The 26,332-nt window shown below is 38.2% G+C and overlaps 2 protein-coding genes across 4 annotated transcripts in view; one reads left to right on the top strand and one right to left on the bottom strand.

Annotated features, from left to right (window-relative positions):
- The window catches only part of dop1a (DOP1 leucine zipper like protein A), a 31,027-nt gene extending 28,440 nt beyond the window's left edge, over positions 1-2,587 (bottom strand). For all 3 annotated transcript variants that reach the window (XM_041987014.1, XM_041987016.1, XM_041987015.1), the window contains exon 1: positions 2,229-2,587. The gene's annotated coding sequence lies outside the window, so the exon portion shown is untranslated. The remainder of the gene's footprint in view (positions 1-2,228) is intronic.
- A 3,956-nt stretch (positions 2,588-6,543) lies between these two features.
- On the top strand, positions 6,544-25,936 carry ube3d (ubiquitin protein ligase E3D). Its single transcript, XM_041989266.1, has 10 exons — positions 6,544-6,828; positions 8,883-9,094; positions 9,470-9,560; positions 11,138-11,360; positions 11,659-11,731; positions 11,808-11,886; positions 13,226-13,334; positions 14,719-14,885; positions 17,587-17,725; positions 25,623-25,936. The coding sequence occupies exons 1-10, from the start codon at positions 6,740-6,742 to the stop codon at positions 25,641-25,643; spliced, it is 1,203 nt and encodes a 400-aa protein (XP_041845200.1). The 5' UTR covers positions 6,544-6,739; the 3' UTR covers positions 25,644-25,936.
- Positions 25,937-26,332: the final 396 nt, after the last annotated feature.

Genomic DNA, 26,332 nt, shown 5'->3' with positions numbered 1-26,332 from the left:
GGGTGGAATTACTTACTATTAGTGATTTAGAAGTTAAACAATTTCATTAAACTTATACAGTGATTACTAATGAATGTTTACACCTGTGTTTCTCCTGGCATAAGAAAAACGAAATCACAGGACCCTCTATTAGATGCACTTTGATAGTTGAGCCGTCCTGTTGTCAGAACTGCTGAATGTCTTTATAGCATCAAGTTTGGAAACTACACTCAAAGATCAAGGTATTTATAGACAGTTTCACACTGTTGGTGCAATTATGCTTCTAGCACCTTCTATAGGCTGGTTTCTGTGCAATGTCAGAAGTGTATATGAAACCAATGGGTTAGCAAATAGTTTTCAACCTGGTTTACACATTACAAGGCAGAAAGCTTTATTAACAACCAAATAATATGGATAGAAATAGTTGAAAATTACAAATGTATCACAGCCTTTTGTTATCAGCAGATGAATGTGGACTCAGTCCAGTAAAAGAGCACTGCATCATTTCTGCAATGCTCATTGTGTCTTAAATTCTTAAAAACTCTGTGATAAGACCTACACAGATTTATCATTGTAAAAAATTAAATGGTATCTCAGTGATTATTATATTCTATCAGGCCATGCTCACTTAGAAATGTGACAGCTAGCTTGGTCAGGGCCAGTGGCTGGAAAAAACATTACATTATTAGTTTGGACAATAAATATATGCAGCACCGTGGAAATTTCCCTACGCTTTGTATAGTCACATGAAGTAATCTTAAATTAAATATGCAGAAAAATTGCAAGTTCTTGATATAATTTCTAAGATAGATATCAAGTACACTGGGTGTAATTTCTGTTAAATGCATCCAGTAATGTTTATAAGAAGGAAAAGAAATTTTATGGGGATCTAATGTGGAAGCCATTTGTGTGTGCAAAAGTTCCTGATATGTTTAACTAAGTTATCTGAGATAAAACAAGCCTTGTGGGATGGGGTGTTATACTGCCGAAAGTAGCCAATAATAGATGCACCGTCACATAGGAAAGCCCATTGCAATTAGCCAGGAATACTGAATATTAAATTATGCATCGTTGAACTTACAGTGCTCAATGAACCCATATCTGCATATGACCAGCCAGAATCCTGGTATAAAGCAGGTTGGATCCATGTGTTCATGTCGTTTACACTAAATATTGATCCTACAACTGGAATGTTGAAGCAGAAGCTGATTCATCAGACCAAGTGATTTACATTTTTTTTTTTCCATTTACAACACTTTTATGTCCAACGCTGGTGAGCCTATCACCACAGCAGCTTCGGTTTCCTGTTCTTAGCTCTCAACAGCAGTTACCAGAGTGACCTTTGGCTGCTGTAGACCAACTGCTCCAAGTTTATTATGTTGTGTACCCAAGTATGCTCTTCACCATACTTAAACTTGGTTATCTGAGCTGGTTAGAAGAATTACTGCTTCATCTCTATCACCTATAACCTGTTCAGCGAGTCTGTTTTGACCTTTACCAAAAGAAAAAAGGCAATTTATTGCTGAGAAAAGCATTAGCAAAAGGATTTTTCCCCTCCTAAACCCAACCATCCTCTGTTAATAGTCCCTGCAGATCAGCAGTTTCTTTAATATTCATGTAACTTCCCAACATCATCTCTCCTCCCCAGTGTAATTCCTGGTTAGGCCTTCAACAGATCGGCTGGTTGATTTTGATTTTTGCTTTAGCTTTGCTAGCAGCTGAACAGGTGTACCTAATTTATTGGCTTTTGTGCGTGGGCAGGTACTGTAAGGAAATTTACTTTTTTTGTTTGTTTGTTTGTTTTTTTAAGGTTTAACAAGCAGATAATGCGACTAAAAATAGGCATATAGACTAAATACAATTAGACGAAAATGTAATGTTATTTGTGAGTGACTAGCTAAAAAAGCTACAACACTGTATCTATTGGGTGACAAGCTTGAATGAGACTGTCAACAAGAAAGAAACGATGAGGCAGGTTAGGGTATGTGTATATTCAAGTTCAACGGTAGGAAAACTTTAAATAATAATAATAATTAGCAAACACCGCCATTTGCCTTAAATATTTTATTGACCTCTATGTTATTCTTTATGAAGGAGAGGATAAACTAGCATCACAACACTGTTAACAATCAAGCTAAGGGCTGCCTTTTCACTCACTAGATGAGGTTACTTCACCTAAAGCTTGTAACATGACACCTTCTAGCGTAAAAGGAAAAGAATAAGAAACAAATCGAGTATAAAAATCTTACCGTTAACGGAGAAGCGACTGTCATTCAACCATATATCCAAGTCGATGAATAAAAACGGCTGACAACGTCAGTAATGTGTCCTGTATGCTAGCTGTTTAGCAGAGTGTTTTAAAGGTGGGCCCGGTTTTGTTGTCACCCTTTCATGTAATTCAGGTCTCTTGACAAGAACACTTTAGAAGCAGATGGTAGCTAATTATATTCTACATATTCTCATTTCTGTTCGAACTGTTCCTCTGTGTATAAATAAACTGTGGTGAATTATTTCAGCTCTCCATCACTGGATATACAAAAGCTAAACGATTGACAGTTCCCAGACTGCACTGCAGATTAGCTGTACGTCCAACCCCGATCCACCAACTACTGTTCCGCGTGGACGTGTTCCGCCAATCAGCTTCCGCGTTGGAGTCTCCACCATCAGCAACACGGAACACCCACGGAAATTGTGAGCTTCGTCTTCAAAATAAAAGTCGAAGATTTGACTGGATGAGGACATTTTATAACTCCCCTGCCATCATTTATACTTGCATGAAACAATCAGCTTTTGCTGAGTCTCAAAAACACTATAAAGATTCTGTTTACTATTAAGTTCATTACAAGTGATGGTGAACTACACATCTGCTCTAGTGTCTTGGCCCTTATTGGGACACATCCTCTGCGATATAATTAAGCATTCTTCTTTGGTTATTCTAATCTGAATACATGATTTTTCCAGTCAGATCTACAAGGTATTGCGTACTGAGTCAATCAGCCAAGACATCACAACACACACCTCATAAAGTTAATTGAAATTTAGTATAAAAAAAGGCATTGGTTTGCAATTTAATTAAAATGGAAAAAAATGTCCTCTTACACTAGTCAACTACATTAAGATCACAAATATGTAAGTCAATATGTTACAGAGGCAGCTGTTAATGCTTCAGACACATCAGAGAGCAAGTGAATGCTCAGTTCTTAAATTTGCTGTTGAGAAAGTAGGAAAAATAGGAGAAGCCTAAGGATCTGAGTGGCTGATGGAGCTCAGAATGTGACACCTAAATGATTTGGTCTCCTGAAACAATGCTTATATTTAGCGTGGGTATTTAGTGGTTAATGCCCATTGAAAAAAACATCTAAATGGGCCAAAAGTACAATCAAACTTCAAGAAGGTCTGATTGGAGAAGCTGTTACAATAAAAATCTTAGCTGTGTGCAATGCTGTGGTTATGACATCAAAAGAACCTTTGGTTAATTTCATGATTACATAATAGTGATGTGGCATCATTTAAAAAAGTGATTATGTAATATTCAAAAAGTTTGTAAAATAATTTGGTGCTACTACATAATAAAAACACTGTTTATATTCTGTTTCATATGTAGGTCTGAATGCTCTCTCATTACATTAAGCTTTTACTCTCTTTGTCATGGATGTGTTCTTTACATGTTAATGTCATGGATTTTATGTGCTTTGAATTGACTTTTTGGTTGAATATAGTCTGTTATTACATTATATTGGCTAAGAAGTACACATCTGTGCACTTTATCTGCATGGAAAGTTCCAGAAATTAAAAAATGGAAGTTCACTGATAGTCTGTCTCTAATATTGTTTGTATTCTTGTATACCGGCTATCATGTTTTATTTCCTGTTCAATCTGAAAATGTGGAAAAGAGACTAACCCAGTTGCTACAAGGCAAAAGGCAGGGTATACTTTGAACATGTCACCAGTCCATCAGGACCAACACAGAGACAAACAACCACTCACACTCTGAAGCCACCAGTCACCCTAACATGCATGTTTTTGCACTGGAAGCTGGAGTACTCAGAGAGAACCCACGCATGCACTGGAGGATCGTGAAAACTCTTCTCATGTGAGGAGATGGTGCCTACAACCACACCACCCTGCACTCCACTCAACATCTTTAACAAAATTGTGGGCTGAAGTAAAAGGGTCTGTGTCAGGTGAGAGACTGTGTTACATTACACACTGGATGCAATTTCTTCTCTGATATAATATTCATCAACACACTCTGAGAATATAAAACACTTGAACTGAAACATCCCGTCTGTTATTGAGATGCTGCTGTGGAGGTTGATGACATCACCAGAGGCAGACTTTACATTTAGTTAAAGGTCAGCAATCGGCTTGGGCCCCAAGCAGCCAAGGGCCTCTTTCAAATGTCAAATCAACATTCTGTAATGATTTGAATTTTATTACTAGAATACCTATGTGTTTCTCAAAAGTAGCACAGAACTGTCAGTATGTGCTCTTGTTACTACCTTGTTGAAAACCAAGAAAAGAGCCCTCAGCTAAGTGGGGGCTGGTACAGTACATGTATACATCTAGTAACCCACTTGAGACTGCACAAAAATATTTTGGAGGATCCTTCAATGACGCGGATACCAGTCTGTTACAGTAAACTACAGCTATCCACAACTATAAATAAAGAGCAATTCTTAAAGGCAAACCCATGGAAAGCAATTTTCAGTGGATCAGTGGACTGTGCTGATCAGGTTTCTGCACTGTTTGGTATCGTTATGGTACACCTATGAGAGACTGGGACCACCAGGTCGTCTCATGAGTAACACAGCAGGGCCACATTGAAAATTACAGCTGTTTTTTGGACCTAGAGCACCTCCACCTGGAAAAGATAAGCAACAACAATCAGCCACATCACTCACTGCAGACTCACACACAAACTCGGCTCTGTATTCATTAAATGAAGCTGTTCCACGCTGTCACATGACATGCACTATTTGTGTCAGTGAATTACTTCTGACTCTTTTAGACCCTTTTATATATAGATAGTAAGATTGATAGTAAGATAGATAGATTGTAAGAGGTTCAATGATGTAATAATTGGTGGATCTTTATTCCACAGCTTTATTTTCTGTGTTATCTGTACTTACTATTATCAGCTGTCTCTGTTTTTCCTACTTACAACTTTTCAGAGAGCTCTGCAGATCAAACCCAAACCTGTAAAACTGCAAAGCTTTTCAAAGTGTAAGCTTTAGACTGAAGCTCTGATAAAGTTAATTGCACCCTCTGAGAAGCATTGTCAGAACACTTCTTAACATAATGTAACTTTTACAGGTTCAAAATCTGAAAAAAATATGGTAACAGAGCACAGAGCTGTAAAAAAGTAAGTCCACCCTCTGCTAGTTCCAAACCTTTACATATAAGAACATAACAAAGAATTATCTGGTCCTTACCAGGTCTTAAAATAGGGGAATTATAACCTCAAGTGAACAACGCATGGCAATTTATATCATGTATTTGTTATGGTTTGCTAAATAAATAATGACACATTGCAATCCCCAATATGAAAGTGTATAAGCCCCTTTAAAATTTCAACCTAAATTAGGAGCTTTCAAATACACTGGTTGTTTCACAGCTGGTTCAACATGAGAGGAGTCTAAAAACTAAAAGCTCTGCTTCCTTGCTTTAAATATGGAGCAAGAGCTTTTATATAAGATGGTGCCTGGTTTCCTGTGATATGTAAGATTTTTTAAATTGTATTCCAAATTTAATGGAAGCCAGTGAAGGGAGGCTAAACAGGAGAAATGTGTTCCATCAGACTTTTGGAAGCAAATTTTTTGGATCAAGTGGAAGATTTTAAGTGAGTTGTTTAGGCATCAATTGTGGATAATAAACCAGCTCTTAGTCTAAAAAAAAAAAAAATGATCAGCATTATTATTTATTTATTTTTATTTCAATATTGGGACTCAAATGAACAAATCACTGAGAATAAAAAGTATTTTTAAACTTTAAACTGCTATTTTAACATAGAACAGTGAGTTTATGAGCATTTAAATGGATAGTTGAAACGCTTTAATTTTTCACCTTCTGACCGGATATTCTTGGTTTACTATAATCTACTTTACACCGGTGTTAAACACTCTCGCATAGCCTGTGAGAATAGCACACCAGAAGTGCAAATGCATCGACGAATTTGGCTGGTTTTCACTGTGAAAATGGTAAGCATTAAAAAAAGACTAACATATATTTAATATAAAGTAATCTGAAATAGCATGAACTTTCTAGTATGTTGTCAGATAGAAACATTTACTGTATGTACATTCATTCACACCATAATTGTAAAGACAATGCTATTTTTTCAAAGTGTTAAATTAAAAGCAATTATAAAAACTAATATAGTTAAAAAAAACAAAAAAACAAATAAAGTTTAAAAAAAAAGTACATATAAACAGTTTACATGCATTAAACTAGCGATGCTTGGCCCGACACCGTTGTTATGTGTTATGTTCAGCGCATGCGGAACATTGCTGGGTTCTATCGTACGCATGCGCAACAAAAAAAGTGTATCACATTGTGATGGGTACACCATATTGTCATTACACCGGCTGTATTGCTCACGCGTTGAAGAGTGCAGACGTTGGGTTTCAATTAGTTCGGAGACTGAGTCTAGTTATTTTTATAAGTTTTTGACTTTATAATGATATTTAAAGTTTAATTTAGTTAATGTTTTCTTATTTCTTCATCTTCTTTGTAAATTTTTAAACAACCCGTTCTCTGAATGGCAGAGGAGATGCCAGCTAAGACACATGGAGTTGGAGTTTTCTTAGAGTTAAGGAAAAGGCTTCAGAGTGGAATTCTTATTGTCGGGTGAGTAAAATCTAGATAGTTAAAATGAATCACAGGTGTGGAACCACTTAGCATTGTCGAGTTTCTTCGCTACATTCCGGTTCAAGCTAGGCTAGCTGGACGTGTTCGTTAGCTTAGCATTATAATTAATCGTTGCTATGGACAACAGTGACTCATATCCCTTTTCTGGAAGGGTTGGCAAAATCTCTAAACATTTTTATATTTAATATTTAAATTGTAAATGGACTGACCTTGACTAGTTTATCTGTGGTAACTGAAATTACCACTGTGCTGAACTAAAGTACAATTTTTAGGTTCTTGTACCTTATTTGAATAGTTCTGCTTTGCCTATAATAGATACATACATACATATATATATATATATATATATATATATATATATATATATATATATATATATATATATATACACACACACACACATATATACATTTCCCTTTGAATTTAGTTATTTTGATGTTTCAGGGAATATCTTTTTAAATTATGACAGAAAATATTTGATACCGTACATGATACAGCCACATAATCTTGGATATTTGTCAGATTAACTATTCGTATGATGCTTGAATGAGCTATTCATATGATGCTGTGCACTAATATCTTACATCATACTCGGACAAAGATGCAGTTTAAATATTGGGTCCGAAAAATATTTATGGTTACATTTTAGATGGCTGTATGTATGTATGATCCATTCATTCATTCATTTAGCCAACCAGCCAGCCATCATGTTGATTCACCCTCATGTTGCACTGATTTATGACATCTGATTCAAATATCTAATGTTTCTTCTCCGGGCTTTGAGAGTAAGTGCCTTGGTATGTGTACAAAGTACTCTGAACTTGGTACCACTTTTACGTCTGTGATGGAATGTGACAATTTCGTGAGTGTGTGCATGCACAATGCAAAATGCATTGGATATTGTAAATGTAAACCAAACAGCAGTGATGTTCATCGCAGTTTTTAAAAATATTAATCGCAATTGTATGATATATGGTACTGTTGGATGGTGACTTCTAAGACTTATTCTTGTAATATATCCTTTAGGGGAATACGTTTTATCTCTTATCTTTCGCTAAAGCCCAAACATAAGCCCAGAGCTCTGCATGCAGTTCACAATTAACATCACTAGATGGCGCCAATGAAATTTGAAAAGCAGCAAAAAGGAGCCCTGGTTTATCGCTGTCTTTTAAGAAGGACTGAGTTTAAAACAGAATCCGCACAGTACCCAGCTGCAACATTTGTCTGTATTTTATACCACTAAGTAGTCCCACAAGTTAAATTTCTGTTCATTAGAGAGAACATGTTAAAATAAATTCCTTTAAGCGCTAACTGTTCAGCCCGCAATCATTTCAATTAAGCCAGAATTATTTAAAAACAATAAAAAGGTAAGATAGCATCCAGTAATGGATATTGCAATATTTATGGTTGCATTAGTGTTATTAGTTACAGTTCTTTGCAATATATGATATTCAAATGTCTCCATTTATTAAAAAAATAATTGATTCTCTTTTGCAGCCACAGCTGACTCATTAATAACTGTGATGCATGTGTCTTTAATTACAAATCTATATATATTTTCCACATTTATAAGACAAAGGACAAATGTATTTTTGCATTTTGTGTGACAAGAAGAGAGAGTGCAAAAAGATCCACCCTGTTCAGCAGAAAGGTCACGAACAGAGGCAGAATGATTTGTCCATTAATTGATTGGTTCATAGAAGATTACTAGACCATATTAAGTTAATCAGTGACTCATTTCCATCATTTGTCAATTTACTTATTCTGTTCTGTCACCCTGGAATCTGAAAAATTGTGCAATTTTTATTTGAATTTTTTTTTTTACTAAATGTAGAAATAAAACAGCTAATTGTCATTCAGCATAATTATTAGTTGTAGCCTCATCTTTTTTTTTCTCAGTTTCATCATGTAAAAAGTCAGCAAATAGTGAATAATAACCACACTGATTTTTGAGGAACTAATGAGGTGATGGGAGCAACCCATGATATTGTGTTTGTGTGCAAACTTTAACTTGTGCTCCATCTACTCTCCAGGAAAAATGTGGCCAGATGTCCTGCAGATGTGGTTGTGACAGGGCAAGATTCCTCCCTCCACATCAAGACTCCCAGAGGTGAGCTGAGCCTGCGATTACCTGCAGGAGTCGCCTTCGTTCAGGGATCCTGCATCTCGACGCCCTCAGGAGAATCCGGTGAAGAGGAACTGCATTTCAGACTGCGCATCACTGCCACATGCGGGACAGATGAAGGTAATGTTCAGGACAACCCCTGATTTAACTGGACTGAATTGCTTTTTCATATGAGGCCGTAAAGGTATAAATTCTTCCCACAAGCGATTCATGATCAGCCACGAGGGAATTCACTTTTTGAAATGACATCAGCTGAAGTTGTTGCATGAAATTCATAAACCTCCATCTTTAGGCATTTCCTGAAACTGTATCCTGAGCAATGTCATCATAATAGAAAGTTCCCGCTAAGGACAGTCAGTGACAGTCCAATTAAAATCAGATTGATTGCTCACTTCACCACCTTTTTATTTGATCGATTTTGTGCTCACTTGTAGAAGGTTAGCACCCTTTCACCACATCTGCCTCATTTGTTTGTTTGCCTTCGGCCCTCCACAGACGCCTCTGACAGCGTGATGGAAACTCTCAGAGCAAAAGAGACTTATTGCTTCTACTGCCAGGGCTGCACGACCAGGCTGCTTGAGGACAGGTAAGGAGCAGACGGGACAGTGGAGATGGGGTTTTATTTACACCCTCCTTCTCAGGAAGTGGAGCGACTGCTTATTGATGGGCCACCGGTAGAAGCGATAGTCTGGGAGAGGAAAATTGATGGATGGCTGCTCAGGGGAGTCCACAGCTGTCAGCCTGACTAGGTTAGAGTTATAGAGTGTAGGTGACGTAAAGATCTGCACTGCCCATTAAAACAAATAGTTTCTTACCATGAGATGGTTCAGCTGGACTGGTATTGTTTCTGCTGCCCTGTAGCTCTCTCTGATAAGCAATGTGACATGCTGAAAATTGCAGTGGCTGCATTATGGAGACTCCTGCCCTCTGGCATTGTTTCTCAGCAGTAACCCACTAAGTGTTGCCAAAATCCTTTCCTTCTTGCTTTCAACTTAGCCTAGGAGCAATAAAGCTTTAGTCAAAGTGCTCAATAAGGTAAAAAGTTAGAATTTCATCAAAATAAGGTGCTAATAAATGCACTGACTGTAGCCCTAGTGTGCCTTCCTTGCAGCACCTAAAAATAAGTTCATACCAAGAGTTTTACAGTTAGAAGATGGGTAAAATGACAACACACCATGTAAAGTAGCACTACATAACTTTCTTAACCCCCAAAACTCTGCGCCTCTTTTACTGCCAACATTTCACTGAATGGCACCGTGTCACAAGCCAGCAGCTGGATAGCAACACATTGGCTGTACAGAACACACACTATGTCTGATTCAGCAAAGAAATGCAAGAGGACATTATTGGAGAAGGACGAAAAAAGAAAGTGACAGAGCAAGAGATAAGACAAGAGTCAACATTGGTCTGATTTGTACAGGCTGGAAGAGACAGGATTCAAGACATGTTGATTTTATTATTGGGAAATTAAAAAAAAAAACCCTTGATTTAGTCTGTTTGAAGAAGACTTGATGAACAGGAGGTGGAATGGAAAGGGCTTTACCCACCACGTCTCCGATCTAAGCCAAGAGCTGAAACTCATATAATACAATATTCCAGAAGAGCTCTTTCCATTTTGCTTTTGTGAATGTCCACAGTTATTTTTTTTAATACTCCTTGAAGTTTATTTAAGTTAGGAAAACTACTACCTCTACTACAAACAGCCTGTTTTATTTGCTTTGTGATTTTTGGTTTTTCAAAGCATTGCTTTAGATTTTCTTCTCATGCATTAGCCTGGCTGATATAATTCCGTATTTTGAATGTATATTGCCCTCAGACAGCTGATATTTAAATTCCCAGTGTTGTAATGTCCCCGATGTGATTGGTGAGGATTGGGATAGCACTTGTAGAGAACATAATTTTATATATATGTGTGTGTGGTTGTATGTATGAGTGAGTATATGTCATGTACAAGTGACTTGTTGGTTTGTGGTCTAGAGGACAATGGGTTAAAATGGGTTTTTTATTGTTTTTATTGTAAAGCGCTTTTTGTTGCAATTTGCTTTATAAATAAAGATAGATTGATTGACTGATTGAAGGTGAACCAGATAATTCACTGCCTAAATATTCTTGCAGGGTAATAAAGTGAACCATTTCAATTGTGTCTGGTTTTTTCCTCTTCAGGGTTTTTAAGCGAGTGCTTCCTCTGCCTAATGGTAACTGGAACTCTATCGTGGATGAGTGGTGTTGTCACCCCGATCCATTTGCCAACAAGAAGCTGCTGCCCCGAGCAGAGGATTGTCTATTGGGTGACACCTTTGTCCTCCTGGCCCGTGATGGCAGCTGTGAACAGACACTGAGTGAGGAAGCAAGTGCTGTTAACACAGTGGACAGTCAAGAACCAAAGGTGAGGGAGGTGCAAATAATGTTAATGGAATTACTCACCTACACCACTCTGTCCTCATACAGCTACATGAAGTTTGAATGCAGCAACTAGATGAAGACTGATCTCCTCATTCTTTCATTACTCAGTCTCTACAACCGAGGCAGTTTGCATGATTGCACCTGAGAGAAATAGAAAGAGCAGGAAAACAATTTGTGCATCTCTCCCTCTCTTCTGTTCCACATCCTGCTTATTGCTACTATTTATTATGCCCGTGTGTATTGTGGTAAACAGTTTCTGGTTTTTACTGTTGTCTGCACAGAAAACCTGCCGCCGTCTGGCACTCATCTCCTGTGCAAGCTGTGCATCAGTGTTGGGAGAGGCCGTCGCACCAGGTATGCACCTCTCTAGTAGATTTTTTTACATATTATTCAACAGTATGTATGAACCTTTCCCTGCTGTATCTCACAGAGACGCTGAAACTATACATCACACAGGTGGTGGTGGAGCCCGCTGTGGGAGATCGAAAGCCAGAAGCTTCACTGAACAGGCAGGTTTTTAATCCAACTTGCTGATGGTGACAGTGTAGAAACTATGACTGTGAAAGCTTATTGAAAGTGGTTGTTATATTTAGATGATGTAGAAGAAAAGAAGTGACAGACAGTCTTTCTAGGTTAATCGCTGCAACTGCTGCCATACATTATCAGTACAAGGACTATAAATCAGTTCAGGTTCATTTGTATGTTTGTCTCGAATATCTGGCACAGCACTGATTAGATTTCGATGAAACTCTGGGAAATGAAGGCTATCAGCGGCACTGCAATCAGGCTTTTTCACAAATGATCATGACCCAAAAATGTGGGTCTGAATTAAACATTTTAATACCACATCTACCGCAGCATCAGAATAATTTAAAAATCTGCTTCAGCATTTGTGACTCACTGTCTTTTATTATTTGTCTTTTACAGCAGACTGTAGTGTGTGTTTATAAGATAATGCTGTATGTCCTGTGATGGGCTGTTTGACATGTGGTATCATGCATCAAATGACCCAGTAAAAGAGACAAACTGAGACTGAGGTAGGACGTTCAGGTTTAGCAGGAGGTTCTATCCCTGTTGAAGTCAGACTGTGATCCAAAGAGAAGACAGTGCTGATAATCAAGCAGTTGGGAGTGGCAAATGAGACGGTGCCTACACCTTCGACTTGGGTGGTAACTCATGAATCTGTCTATGTTGTCTCAGCTGGGGTTTAGCATGAAGAGGCTGGTACGCGACTAAACCATCTATCGCTTTGGTTGCTAGCATGCCTAAGCTAACTGAATTAGCTGCGAAGTTGGTTGGTTTTCTTCTCTATTGTGCAGTTTGTTAGGGCAGTATGTGGCTGTTAGCACAATATACTAACCAACTGTTACAAGGTGTAAAAAAAAAAAAAACCATTTGATTTCAGTGGAGTTTCCAGGTAAAATAAATTAATAAAAAGGATACAATCTTGGGCATCGTGGGTGAATTATATAAAATAAACCCGCCTTCCTAAGCACAGGTAGAAATTACTGACATTTGCTGCAAAACTGTTTTTATTTTTTTTGTTCAACTTGTTAGATGTATTAAGTCCATGTGTTACCACCCAGGCTGAATAAGTACTACCCTGCTCATTTACCACCACTGGATGCTTGATAACTGCTGCTAGCTTTGCGTGCCCTTCTGCTACAGGTATATAGCCTCTAACAAGTCCTAGATATATCTAGCTCACAAGTTGAAACCTTTGGTGAACAGGACAAGTGTCTTTGTTAAAAGTTATACTTCCTCCATTCAGCTTGACTCTGAAAGCATGGCGAAGAGGTTAACATGACAGAAGTATGTTAAAGAATAAATCTTGTCTTTTTTGGACAGGTCTCTCTTCTTGGAGAGGACAGTAGCAGCCAGACTACTGAAGCTGTCCAACTCACTTAGCATCTTCCACTTCTCTGTTCAGACGCCTGATGAAAAAGCTTTCTTACTGGTAAGAAATAAAAATGTGCATTTTAGTTTACCATGCTCTGAAGTCACTAAAGACAAGAGTGTCATCTTCCAAAAAACTATTATTAGAATAGTACAGATTTATAAGTTTTTGCTTTTTGGATTAAATATTTTGTTTCAGCTTCAGTCCTGATGAAATATTAATAATTATCAGGAATTTAACCCTTTAAATGGAATTTTGATTGCATGATGCCAATATTTTGGGATTTTAAAAAAGACGCAAAAAATGTTATTTTCTATATAACAAATGTTGGTGGGGAGCTATTTTTTATTTATTTATTTATTTTTATGTGTTTTGGATATGTTTAGGGTTAGCCAACATTTTTTATTTTTTCAACTTTGATGCCTTATTAGATTTTGTGTTACCAGATTTATAATTCACTGCCATCTTAAGTCATTTTAAGACAAAAATGTCCCATTAAAAACACTTTTATTAAACACAGTCAAACAGGGTTTCATGTTAGGGTTTCATTTTTAAGAAATATGCTGAAATTTGTCATTTTATTGTGTACTACTAAAACCAGCAATATGCACTAGCAGCCAAAATGATGGCAGAAGAGGAAAAATTTACCTGAATAGACAAAAGCATCCATAATGATACAAGAGGGTTAAAATAGAACAATGTATTATTTGAAGTACCAAAGATATTAATATTATAGGATTTTAAACATATTTGAAAGTTTGATTGACAGCAATTACTGCAGTTTTTTTTATTATAGTATCTCATTAAAGATGACCAGCAGTGGAACAGCAATTATACACTACTGGGATATTAAAGAATTGTTATTCTACTATAACATAATAATTGCCTGGGAATTGGTCCATGTCCCTGTGTAGTGTTAGCACAAACATAAACAGCATGCAGATAAGTTTACTTCTGAATTGTAACTTAAAAGATTTACTTATTTTGAAGTCTGTTTGTCAGCACAATAAAGAACTTTCGTGTTCTTCCAATTTTACAGCTGTCCTCTCTACAGACTTTAAACAGTAAGACATTAAAACTCCTCACTATAACTCAGCATAGCAATAACAATATAATCAATCTTGTGTGAAAATGGACTAAAATGGAGCAGAACCCTCAATAAACCTCTACCCTCAGACCCCACATTTGCATGAGAAAAAGAGGCTGCACCATCAACTTTTCATATTTTTTATTTATTTATGTATTTACTTTATTAAGCCCTGTAAAGTTTTCAAATTCATTCAAACTAGTCGGAGGGGGGAAGCATTCTTATTCCACAAAATTAAAGAAATGATTCAACATAATTTACATAAAATAATTTGTCTTTGATAAGATTGTGCAGCTGCAACGATGATTCATTCCGGAGAATCTGAAGTGTTAAGTGACCTGTCTGCTCCTCCTGCAGATCTGGCTGCTGAACAGCGACTCCATCATGGCCTCCGTCCCAGAGAAGTGCGTCGGGGATGAAAGGTCCATCAGCTCGCCTGCTCTTCACAGTCCATCACCCAGAGCTGCCAGAGCCCTGAAACTTCTCTACATCACCTGCTCTGACGCAGGCATCCCGCAGAAAGAGTAAGAGAGGGCACTTACCACCACCTCCGCCCCTCCTTCAATCTTTGTTTTCCTCTTCCTAATCGTATCCTTTCATCTCCCCAGCGCACCCACTCAATCAGCACCTGTCTGCATACTGTGAGGGATGAAAGACTACTTTGTAGGGGAAAAGATTTTCACTCTTAATAGAGCTCTTTGTGCTAAGGGTCCCAGCTCAGTCATTATAATTGTCTATTATTCTGCAAATGAGCTTGCCTTCAAAAGCCCTCTCAAAGTCAGTTTTCAGACTAAGGTTTGTTGCACATAGAGGGATGTTGTTTTGACCGCAGCATGCTTCTGTGTGCTTGCTGTAATGCATTAGAGATGTGTAGATGGATGTGTAGTATATGGGCCTCCACGTTCAGTAAAGCAGCACCTCACTGGAAGAACCTTCCACCCTCATTATTTTCGACTGAGTCAGCGCTCAGCATCCTCCTCCTCCTCCTCACCTCCTTCCTCCTTTTCTTCCCTGCAGCCAGCAGGCATAGAGTCAGAGCAGGGAGGTTTTTTTTCTTTTTTTTTTTTCATTTGACAAACCCACTGGTTGACTGACAGAACGGATAATTAGAGACAAAACTCACATAAAGAGAAATTTCATTCAAAGCACCGAGTCTATAGCCGCATGACTCGAAAGCCTGTAAGAGTTGAGTGAAGCAAGAGGACTCGTTCACTATTTCAACAAAGTGGGTACCAAGAGAGACGCTGTCCAGGTAAAAATGTGAATGCTGCAGCTTTCTAGAAATAAAACGAGAGCAGCAACTGCTCTGTATTTTTTAGACGTCTGGTTTCCCTGTTCATCATTAGAGCTCAGTATTAATACTTGATGAGATAATATTTAGTCTAATATTAAAGTTTTTTTTACATGAAACTTATTTATGTTCCAAGTTGAATGGCTTTGGTATCGACTCTGGTACAGATTTGGGGATTTTTTTATGGGTTTGTATCTATTTAATATCTCTCCTTTATTATTAGCCCTCAGCAGGGCTCATAAATATAAAACGTGAAGGTTGCAACATGACTTCAAATCATCCATCATCTGTAATAGTATTGAACACTCTGGAAATTTCCACAGTCCCAAAAACATCATAATATATCAATTCCCTAATTTTATTGATATTGTCTGAACATTTTTTGTAAACTAGCCTAATTTTAAGTCCCACTGAGTTATTGATCCCCTAAAATTGTATTTCTCTGTAGTTTAATTCAAATTTCTTGCTTTAGCAAAATTTCTCAGAGTCATCAATAACCATTAATTCATTTCAGTGATTGGGCATTTATGATTATGTTAATCTGACTCCTCCCGCATCTCTAGCCCTGTTAGCAGTTCTGCAAAATCTCCTCCAACTTCGCAAAACTCTCTACTACACTCACAGTGTAAAGAACAAACAGCAGTAAAGCTGCTAAATCTCACTGAGCTCAGACTCAGCTTTACACATAAGAGACGCTTGTACTCAGTTCATTTTCAGTAAGATGGCAGAAGAAGAGCTGGGAGATCTGGGCAGGTGCTCCTCTGGATCTTGAGCGTTTAAACACAGGGCAAAGGCTGCTTTCTTGTTGGGCTCTTGAGCTATTAGACTCCCCTCTCTTGGGTTGTGGGGATGAGATCACTCTCTTGTGGGTCAGCAGCAAATACCACCATCCTGTGTACTGATGACGCATTAGAAAAATGATAGAGAGAAGACATATTAAAACTACAGACGTACCAATAGACTTGAATGTCTTGCTTCTCTAAATGCCTTTCTAAATCATGTCAAGCATTAACTTATTGCAACCTTAGCACCCATCCTGCTTTCTTTATTGTTCAGTGAAAGTTCTTGGTTTTCTTCTTATGCTTTGCTGATGTTAAACCTGCAGCATCTTGGCCTCGTGGTACTTTAACAGTTCAACCAAAGCCTTTCTTAAGCCCCCTCCCCGATGCAACCCACACTTGCATTTCCCCGCTGCACAAGTTACTATGCATCCTTCGTCACTCATCTCTGACAGTTTAAATTAAACTTTATGCCTGGGGAGCTGGATTCCCAGGGTGATGGCTGCCTTATTGGGAATACAGTCAGTTCCAGTCGACTGCAGATGCAGGTTGCAGTACGCGTTGTTTAAACTGCCAATAATTGGCTGGAGAAGCAGTGAGCCAGCGCCTAAGTGGATTATGCTTGTCACTAATGGCAGCGACTTGATTAGTGCAGAGTGAAAGTTGCAAAAAGCATCCCGGTCCAGTACAATAAGAAACAACAGGTCTCATTGAAGAGGAAATTGAGTGCAGAAGAGAATAGTTTTTGTTTTGTTATTCTCACATTTAAGTTGTCAAATAGCTGGCTCAATACCATCAGCTGCTTTCCTACAAAGATTTATGCTGGTGGATGGTTTGACAGCAGTATGTTTATGAACATGATGGTGGCTAATTTCAGTTTTTTCCATGCATAGAGTAAAGCTGCCTGTCAGGAGTTGCACAGATGGCTAAATGTCACCCAGATTAGATAAACACAGTCTTTTTTTTTTATCCTCTTCTGTCTTCAGTCTTTTCTTTTTCTTCCCGTCTCGCATGCCGGCATTTTCTTCCTTGCATGATCAATTTCTAACATATTTGGCTTCACTGGACTTTAGGTTTCCAGTTGTTATTCTGGGGATTGTTTTGTCTGTGTGCTGTCTCAGAAAAATCACACCTACTCTGTGTTTGTGTTTTCAGGATCATTACAAGTTGGGAGGTCAATGCCATCGGGCATCCCTTGGTGCTGCCGCTGAAGGTGTGTGAGGAGCTGCTGCAAGTGATAGATGACAGCAACTCTGTGCTTCCTGACTCGATGCGTTGCATGAGGTCCTATGAGGTGAGGCTTTTTCAATCTACTGTGGGGTAAAAGATGATGACTACGCTATGTAGCTGCTTGCCATATTCAATTTTTTTTCTTTTCTCTAAACCCATCTGAAGTTTTTATGCTGATACTGTGTACTAAAAGCAAAGAGATGCTCCAAAACTTCTCATTCATCTTCAACCATAGTAAAAAGCAGTATTAGCAGCAGAGCACATACTGTTTTAGCTGACAGCAATCACTTCACTCTCTCTGGACTTAAAGCGCATTGTTTTTCTGTTATTCACTCATGCTTCACAGTATTTTCATCCTGCCTTAATTAATTTCATGATTCAGAGCTTTGAGTTTACAGACTTGCTTTAGGGATTATGTTTGGAAAATGTATGTTTCTTTTTGTTTTTTTTTTACTTTTGTCAGCCTTATTCCTACTTCTATACCTGTAATTGTGCAAAATATGTCTAGTTAGCCTGAGCTGCAGAGGAAAACCCTTTGACTAGAAAATAGGAGGTGTTAACTTTGCTGACAAGTCTATTCTTATTGCCATTTTAAACATAGCAACAGGGGTAATTAGCATTATTATCCTCTACCTCCTACTCAGAAAGTTTGGGAAGGGAGTTAAAAAAGTTTCCCATCAGCTAAAAAATACAAGACAGATTTTAGCATCTTTGAAAGGTGTACTTGCTTCCAGTAAGCATTTTTTTTGTTTGTTTTGGGTAAACATTTCACCTAAATGACTTGGATATTGAAGGAGAGCAGGCCATTATGGTTGTGGAAGTTTACAGAAGGTGAAACTGGTCAAGAGGAATTGATTTAAACTGGATACATGCTTCCCACATCCACTCGCAAAGCAGTTTGGACTGTGAGGACAGGCACATGGTGCTGTACAACGACCCTTTTGGTCAGCCAGTCTAAAGTTTCCCGTACGTAAATATGTAGACGTTTACATACGTTGAAGAGGTGTGGAGATAACAGTAAGTCTTTTATAGTGACTTTTATATTCAACATTTCAGCCTCTATTAGATATAAACAGTTACGTAAGCTACAAAGGCACAAGCAGCCATGCTAATGTTTTTAGCCTGGAGCTGATTTAGCCTGTGTTATTTAGTTTTATGCAAGTTCTGCAGCACTTTGTTAAGATATGTTTAAAGACGTCATCTTTCAAAATCTTTCTATTTTACAACATCAAATAAAGGAAAGGTGAGCAGGCTGGATCAGTGGTACTTGTTTACTTAGTGCCCCACACATTTTTAACGGTTCACATAAGCAGCATTGCCTTGTCTTGTCATTACAACTGAAAGGTACTGCCAACAAAATGTATGTTTTGGGTTCAGTCATTTGATCTGTGGCTGAAATATTTCTCTACAACTGAACCTGCATTTCTTTTTGCAGCCAAATTGTCCTTTTCTGTGCTTTTCTGTTCCTCACCCACCTGGCAGTGTGATGCAGGGTCTGTATGTCACTCACTTGCAACAATCTGTGTTGTTCTAGTAGCATAAAATAATTGTTTTATCTTAGAACGTTGAAACCTAACTTAATAACAGCATTTGATCACAAACAATAATTTATTGATTCACTGGATAACTGTTTGATGTTTTCCAACATCACAAATTCTACCACGATACAAACTGATTTGATTTAATTCAGGAGCTGTGATCAATGGTAAAATGCTGATTTAAGTCAGTCACTTCCGCTCATATCAAATCACAACATGCAACAAAAATGTCTAAATCTAATTTTCTTCCTGAACTCAGACATTTAAATAAAAAAACTATGTTCTTTTAACAAAAATATACTGTACCACATTCTGCATAATACACATTTTTACATCATTTAAAAGAAAACTGAAAGAATAAATCTGTTCGTCTTCCTCGTTGCCACCAGGTTCTGTTTTTGACTGGTGGTGGTGAAACCCTCATCACTGCAAACTGACAGTGTGGCAAAGGAAAGGCCGACATTGCATCAGCTTATTGGAGCAGGGGTTTGATATTTATAGGCAGCATGTGAATGTAAATGTACATACCATTCATCCTCAAACTGATTATAACATCAAATGTTTAACCTACTACCTTTCGTATTTTCTCTGACACATTGTGCAGTCATGAACAGTATTATTTGCTGAAGTAAGAACATGACAGTAACAGTAGGGGACACGTGCTCCTCTGAAATGGAGAAGTCTGCAGATAACGCGACCCAGACATGGGACATGTTATCTGTCTGGTGGTGGAGGCGGCAATAAAAAGAGTGTAATGGACACACACTGTAACACTTCCTGCTTGCTGAAGGCTGTTGTGTTGTAAGTGGCAGAGAAAAAGACGGTAATGTGATCATGAGGTCTTCTAGAGTTACTGGAGATGGTCAGGGAGCATTTGAGAGATGCTGTTTTTTTTTTTTTCTTTTTTCTTTAAAAAAAAAAAAAAGACAAACACTCCAGAGTTCTAAGTGTTTGAGAGGCAGGACCAGCCTGTGAACTTGCTGTGACCTGATAAGATGCATCAGCTAAAGAGGATGAGCTGATGATGTGAACATGAGAGGAATAAAACGAAAGACCAGAACACCATGAGGTTAGAGATAGTTTTCTTACTGTCGGTTCTTTGAAGGCTCAAGTGAGCAAAAGGTTGTTTGCACTGAACTATTTCTGTTGTAAATAGTTTTAATGTGCTTGGATTTTATTTTTTACACTTTTTTTTTAATATTCAAAAATAAAATAAAATTATCTCCTTGAAAATGAAAATCAAGGAAGTATTTGGCTATGTCCATATGAACTTGGGTATACTGCAAAACAGGTTTTCCTGTTAGTTTTCCTCTTTTTATGTACCCACACCTACACAGTATTGTTTACAAAAAATAATCTGTTCACATAAAAATATACATGCATTATTTAAACACAGCTGGGACCAAATCTAAAGGTAGTGATTCAGCTCCGCCTCTGTAGCAATGTTAGCCAATCAGAACACTGGAAAAATGACCGCGGCGGAGGCAAATCCAAAATATTTGTTTTATGTAGCGGGAGCAATAACCCATGATGCCTCTTTTTTTCTAGTGTAGTCTGCGATTAGCTAAGTAATATTTATTTGCAGGCCTTTAAAACTTTCCTTTAACACTATTAGCACCAGTCCAATCTTACATCTGCTGTTGCCATGTAAACGTAAGCGTAATGGTGCATATTGTGATGTAAGCTTCACAAATGTCGGTGTGCATTCTGATGCTACGAGCCAAGAGCAGCAGTTAGCCCATCCATACATAAACATCACAAATGGATTATCCAGAAATGATCAGCCTATAAGTTTGTTTTCAGAATTCTAAAACTGTGTTTGTGTGTGGAGGAAAGACACAAACACAGAGAAAAATCTGTATTTGTCAGAATACTTCCAAACACCTCCAAGCATTCAGAGGTGTTTTCATTTAATTGGGCTTATTACGTCAGTTTAAGTTGAATTTTAGTTTCATTAGCAGGCAAACAATCTGACCCACAGACTTTTTTATTTACTTTTTACATGCTTTAGTCAGAAGTCAAGGTGTAATTACCAATTAATTCATCTGCTCCCGTCGTTGATTACACCTGTGGCTTTTACTTAAAATGTCTTGTGTAACAACTTTGACTGCTGAAGTGTCTGAGTTCCTCCTGGCTGGAAAGACACTGTTCCATTTGTGGAATAAGTACATTTAAAAGTCACATTTGTGCAATGCTACTCAAGACACATATTTGTACCAACCACAAAAGCCCAACCCAACACAGCACTGTGACTTTGTCTGCAGTTAACAGTCTTGAACAGGGTGTGTGTTGTTTAATTTCAGTCCCTGTGAGTAGATCAAAGTGTGTGTTATAACCCAGGCTGTTATTATGCTGCCTTTGAAATGTCTGGGCTGCGGTGTTCTCCACCCTCCATCATCAGGCCTGCCAGTGTAATGGAGTGTAAAGTAGATCCAGCTCCAAGTTTCACTCTTATGCCCTGGAACAGCACAACCACCCCCCCACTTCATTAGTCTCCTCCTCACCCCCACAGAGATGGCATGTAGGTTGGACAGTAACTTATCCACTGTTTTACATTGAAGAGCAGAAGAGGAGCATCACCTCAATCTCACTTTCATCAACAGCATCTGAACAAGAGCTCAACTTTCCCCAAGATGTATGCATGCATTTTAATCGTTTACATGTGGATCAATGTTTTAAAAAATTACACAACAAAACAGTCTGTAGTGCAAATTTGCATCATTGTTTACTAAGGCTGTCCCGATCCAATCTCAAGTCTCAGTTCAGGCTCCCAATCAAGGCATTTTTGATTCAATGATATCAGCATCACAGAGTACGTCTCAACTTCAAGTCTGTTGTTTTACATTATGAACTGTCCATGGCTAATAGACCAATAGATGCAGACACATTAGTGGAGCTGTTTCCGTCCGTGATAATAAACACGGCAGTCTTTTTTTTTTTCTTACATGAGTAAAATTAAGGCAATCACCAATATCACTTTAACAGTGGGAGACAGTCCCATGGGTAACCCAGACACGCTGCTGCCAGGGTCATCAAACAACAAAATGTTGTGTTCAGTGTGACTGTGGAACAATTACTGAAGAATTAATGCTTAATTTAAAATTTTATTTTAGATCTTAGTTATTTTTGTTGATTTTAGATGTCCCGCTTTCAATCCAGCAATGTCACATTAAGTATAAGAATTATTCTAATTATTTAATGTTGTTTGAAAATTATTAGAAAAATCATGCTGTATTTACAGAATTGAGTTTTTGGTAAAAAAAAAAAAAAAAAAAAAGTTTATCTTTCAACAATATTAAGTTTTTGCGTTTTCAGCTGTGTTGGGTTGGAAAAGCAGATTTTGGATTGAGACTGTCTCCGTAGATATTAAATCTTAAATGACTGGAGCATCACTGGTGTTGACACCAGGATAAAATACAGTAGGATGTGAATTTGATATCTGAAATTGTTCTTTTGTTAAAACAAAAAAATGAACTGATAAAGAAATTCATTGTTTGCCTTGAGTTTAGGTAGTGAAATTAAAACTTTAGAGTTTACAGTTAATACTGTGCTGGTTGTATGAAAGATGTCCTAAAGCTTAAGTTCCAGCCATATTTGTGTGTTTGTGTTAGGAGTGTGAAGCAGTGGCCATTCGTCTGTTTAATTTCCATTTCCTTTGCTGCTTGGAGAGACGGCTGCTGTCCCAACCATTCATCTGTGTATTTCAGCTAATTATTTCAACTATATACACTCGCCGTCCACTTTATTAGGGACACCTGTTCAGTTGTTTAACACAGCTAGCTACAGTAGATGATGTCAAAATGCAGAAGAAAGAGGATTTAAGCAACTTTGAACATAACATCGTTACTGGTGCCAGACAGGCTGGTCTGAGTGTTTCAGAAACTGCTGAGATGCTGGGATTTTCACACATAACCATCTTTGGTCTGTAAATAAGTAAATATCCAGTGAGCAGCAATTAAAAAATAAAAATAAGCATTGTTGACATCAACAAAACATACCTTGTTGATGTCAGAGGAGAGTGGGTAGACTGGTTGGAGATAATTGAAAGGTAACAGTAACTCAAAAAACCACTGGTTCCAACCAAAGTATGGAAATGACCATTTCTGGATGCTCTCCTGGGTATTGTTGCTGACCATGTCCATCCCCTTATGAGCACAGTGTAGCATCTTCTGATGGCTACTTCCAGCAGGATAATGCACCATGTCACAAAGCTCAGATCATCTCCACCTGCTTTCTAGACAATGACGATGAGTTCTCTGGACTCCAACGGCCTCCTCAGTCACCAGATGTGGGATGTGGTGGACGGGAGATTCTCATCATGGATGTGCAGCTGACAAACTGCAGCAACTGTGTGATGCTGTCATGCCAATATGGAGCAAAAGCCTCTGAGGAATGTTTCAAACAGCTTGTTGAATATACGACAAAATAAAATTAAGGCAGTTCTGCAGGAAAATGTGGGTCTAACCTGGTACTAGTTAGGTGGACCTAATAAAGTGGCCTGTGCATGTATGTCTTACCGTGTCAGTATGTCTGTTCAGCGTCAGACTGTTGGACTCATCAGGTGAAGTACAGGTGAAACAGATTTGATAGCAGTGGCTCAGCTCCATCAGGTATCCCTTTTTTATTGTAAATTATGAGAGTATTTACAGTGCAATTGTGTCAGTGACAGTGTTAAACGGCAAAACAAAAATAGGAAAACAATACAAAAAAATTTAACCAAAGTAGAAGCATTTTAAACAAAAAGGCTAGAGAAAAAAATAAAAATGAGAATAAATAAATAAAATGATAAATCAGTCCCTCCATCAGGTATCCTGGAAGCCATGCATTTGTTTTTAACTTGTGTGAAAATGAACCCACGTGGGCGGGAGGTGTGTTTAGTGCAACCAGGCTTTTATAGCTTACATGTTGTTGTGATAGAAAACTTATTTTTCTTGAAGCTTTCATTTAAAGTTGGCAGGAAGACAGGTAAAGGTTATCATCAAAGATACGTTCAGCATTTCAGCATCATTTTATCTGTGTTTGGAGAAAATATGGAAAGACCTGTAGCATGGGCATGAAAATGTTGACAAATGTTGTCCGTGCAACAGCCTGCTAGAAATGATCTGTTACTCAAACTAAAACTTTTTGCCTCTTAAAGGCAGCATTCATTTTCCTGTTACACACAGAACTGGCTGTTTCAAAGCGAGATTGCATCAATAGAGCGATGGCTGACATGCATCCACACCCAGGCATGATAACCGCATTGTATCATGTGGATCAGTGGCTCTGCTCATTTTGCCTTGTCCATCTCTTATTATCTGTTTAACAGATAATGTTTCCTGCATCACGTTCTACTTTTCCTTACACATTTCACTCTGTTTCTTCACACGGGAGGAAACATTCTCCACACTGCTTGCCAAGTTTGAAGTGCCATGATAAGAGCTCTGGCACCCAGCTCCATCGGCCTGTTTGCTCATGAGCCCTCCTCCTATACTAGTCCCATTGCCTTTAGTACCAGGCATTACAGTAGATTCCCACTTTAAATCCACAACATTCAAAAACATTACCATTGCCTGTTAATGAAATGTCACAAAAATAATGAGAGCAAACTTTTGCAATGGTTTTGGGTCCATATATTTCAGGTAGAGGGCAGTTCTGTGCTTATTCATGTTGGTAAACAGAAAAATTCAGTTCAGATTGTTTTGCGCATTCACTCCTCAGTACATTGATTTAAAAGGAAATAAATATTCCTTTAAATATCCCCCATTCTTTCTACCTTTTTGTTTAGTTTCCAATCTGCTTTTTTTTTCTTCTTTTGGATCAGTTCCCTCCAATCTCAAGCCCATCTTTTCTGTGTCCAGACTCCCATCACTCTGATTTCCTTATCACTCCATGCCTTCTCTCTCAGGGCTCGGAGCTCCGCTAGCAGCAGTTCACCTCTAGTTGCCATTTCTTATCATTTGTATGAATTACCGTTGATCCGCTCGGGTGGCGAGCAGACACTGGCACAGGGACGGAGAAGACAGGGCCTTGACTGAGGCAAATGCCCTCATCCATCATCCCAGTATAGAGCCCTCAGTGGAGCGCAGCCGTTGTCTGCAGCAGGCAAACACCCAGGAGCAGCAGATGGAGGGAGGGAGAGGGGGAGGACGGGGCTGAGCTGATTTGTTTTCTGGGCTTTGTTTATCTGAATGTGTGTTTTTTGAAGTTGATTAAATTTCTACCACCTGTGTTTTGCTGTTGTTTGAAGATGGTAATTGCAGATAATGTGTTGCTGTCCTAATTAGCAGACCATAGAAAACTGGAATATTTGTACTTTGTGGGAACAAAAATAAACACTGCGTCAAACATTTTTTTTTGAAGAAGTAATGTTATTTTTAACCCCCTTTGTTGTGAGCTACTTTGATTTCAACCTCAGTTGCATTTTTTGCTTGTTTTTCACAGGTTGCGTACCTTAGACTGTGAGGACGAACCAGAAGGTTATGACGCTGCTCATCCCTCACAACGGTGTTTTCAGAAAGACCTGGAACAGATGATAGAGGAACCCATCTGAGCTTCGACATGGACTGCTTCTCTTGATTCAGATCAGTGTGAGGAAAAGTTAACTGCAGAGGGAAATACAGAAAGTATCTTGTGGTTCCTGTTAAACAGGATGCTGTTTTTGTTTTATTCAAATGTATGTGTAAATTGTACATTGATCCACTTTCTTTCATACCATCTTCAACAAAAACATGATAAAACTTGTGTTTTTTAAAGAATCACCGTCCCCCGTCTGTTTTTGAGGAATGCTGCTGTGTGTGGGACATTGTTCTTACTTGGCCCTTGATGAAAGCTCGGTGTACAGCTGCAGGGTACAGCAGGGCATCCTCTACCTCACTGTTTCTCAAATGGGGGTACACTTACCCCAAGGGGTACTTTGTGACACTCCAAGGGGTACTTGAGAAAATAGAAATCACAAAAATATTTTCAGTAAAATTTCAAAAAATCCTGTGATATAAAGTAAATCTTTCTGTAAGTTTATTCTCAGTATTCAGTTTTAATTATGTGTTTAGGAGAGAACATGGTTTTCTCACCTTTCCCAGGAAATTATTTATGAATCATTGATAACATGTTTGTCCTTATAAAATGACTGAAACGTGAAAGGGTTTCATTAG

This window comes from Melanotaenia boesemani, chromosome 6, assembly GCF_017639745.1.
Source record: "Melanotaenia boesemani isolate fMelBoe1 chromosome 6, fMelBoe1.pri, whole genome shotgun sequence".
Lineage (NCBI taxonomy): Eukaryota > Metazoa > Chordata > Actinopteri > Atheriniformes > Melanotaeniidae > Melanotaenia > Melanotaenia boesemani.
Note: the sequence above shows the minus strand (reverse complement) of the source record. Positions and strands in the feature narration are given on the sequence as shown.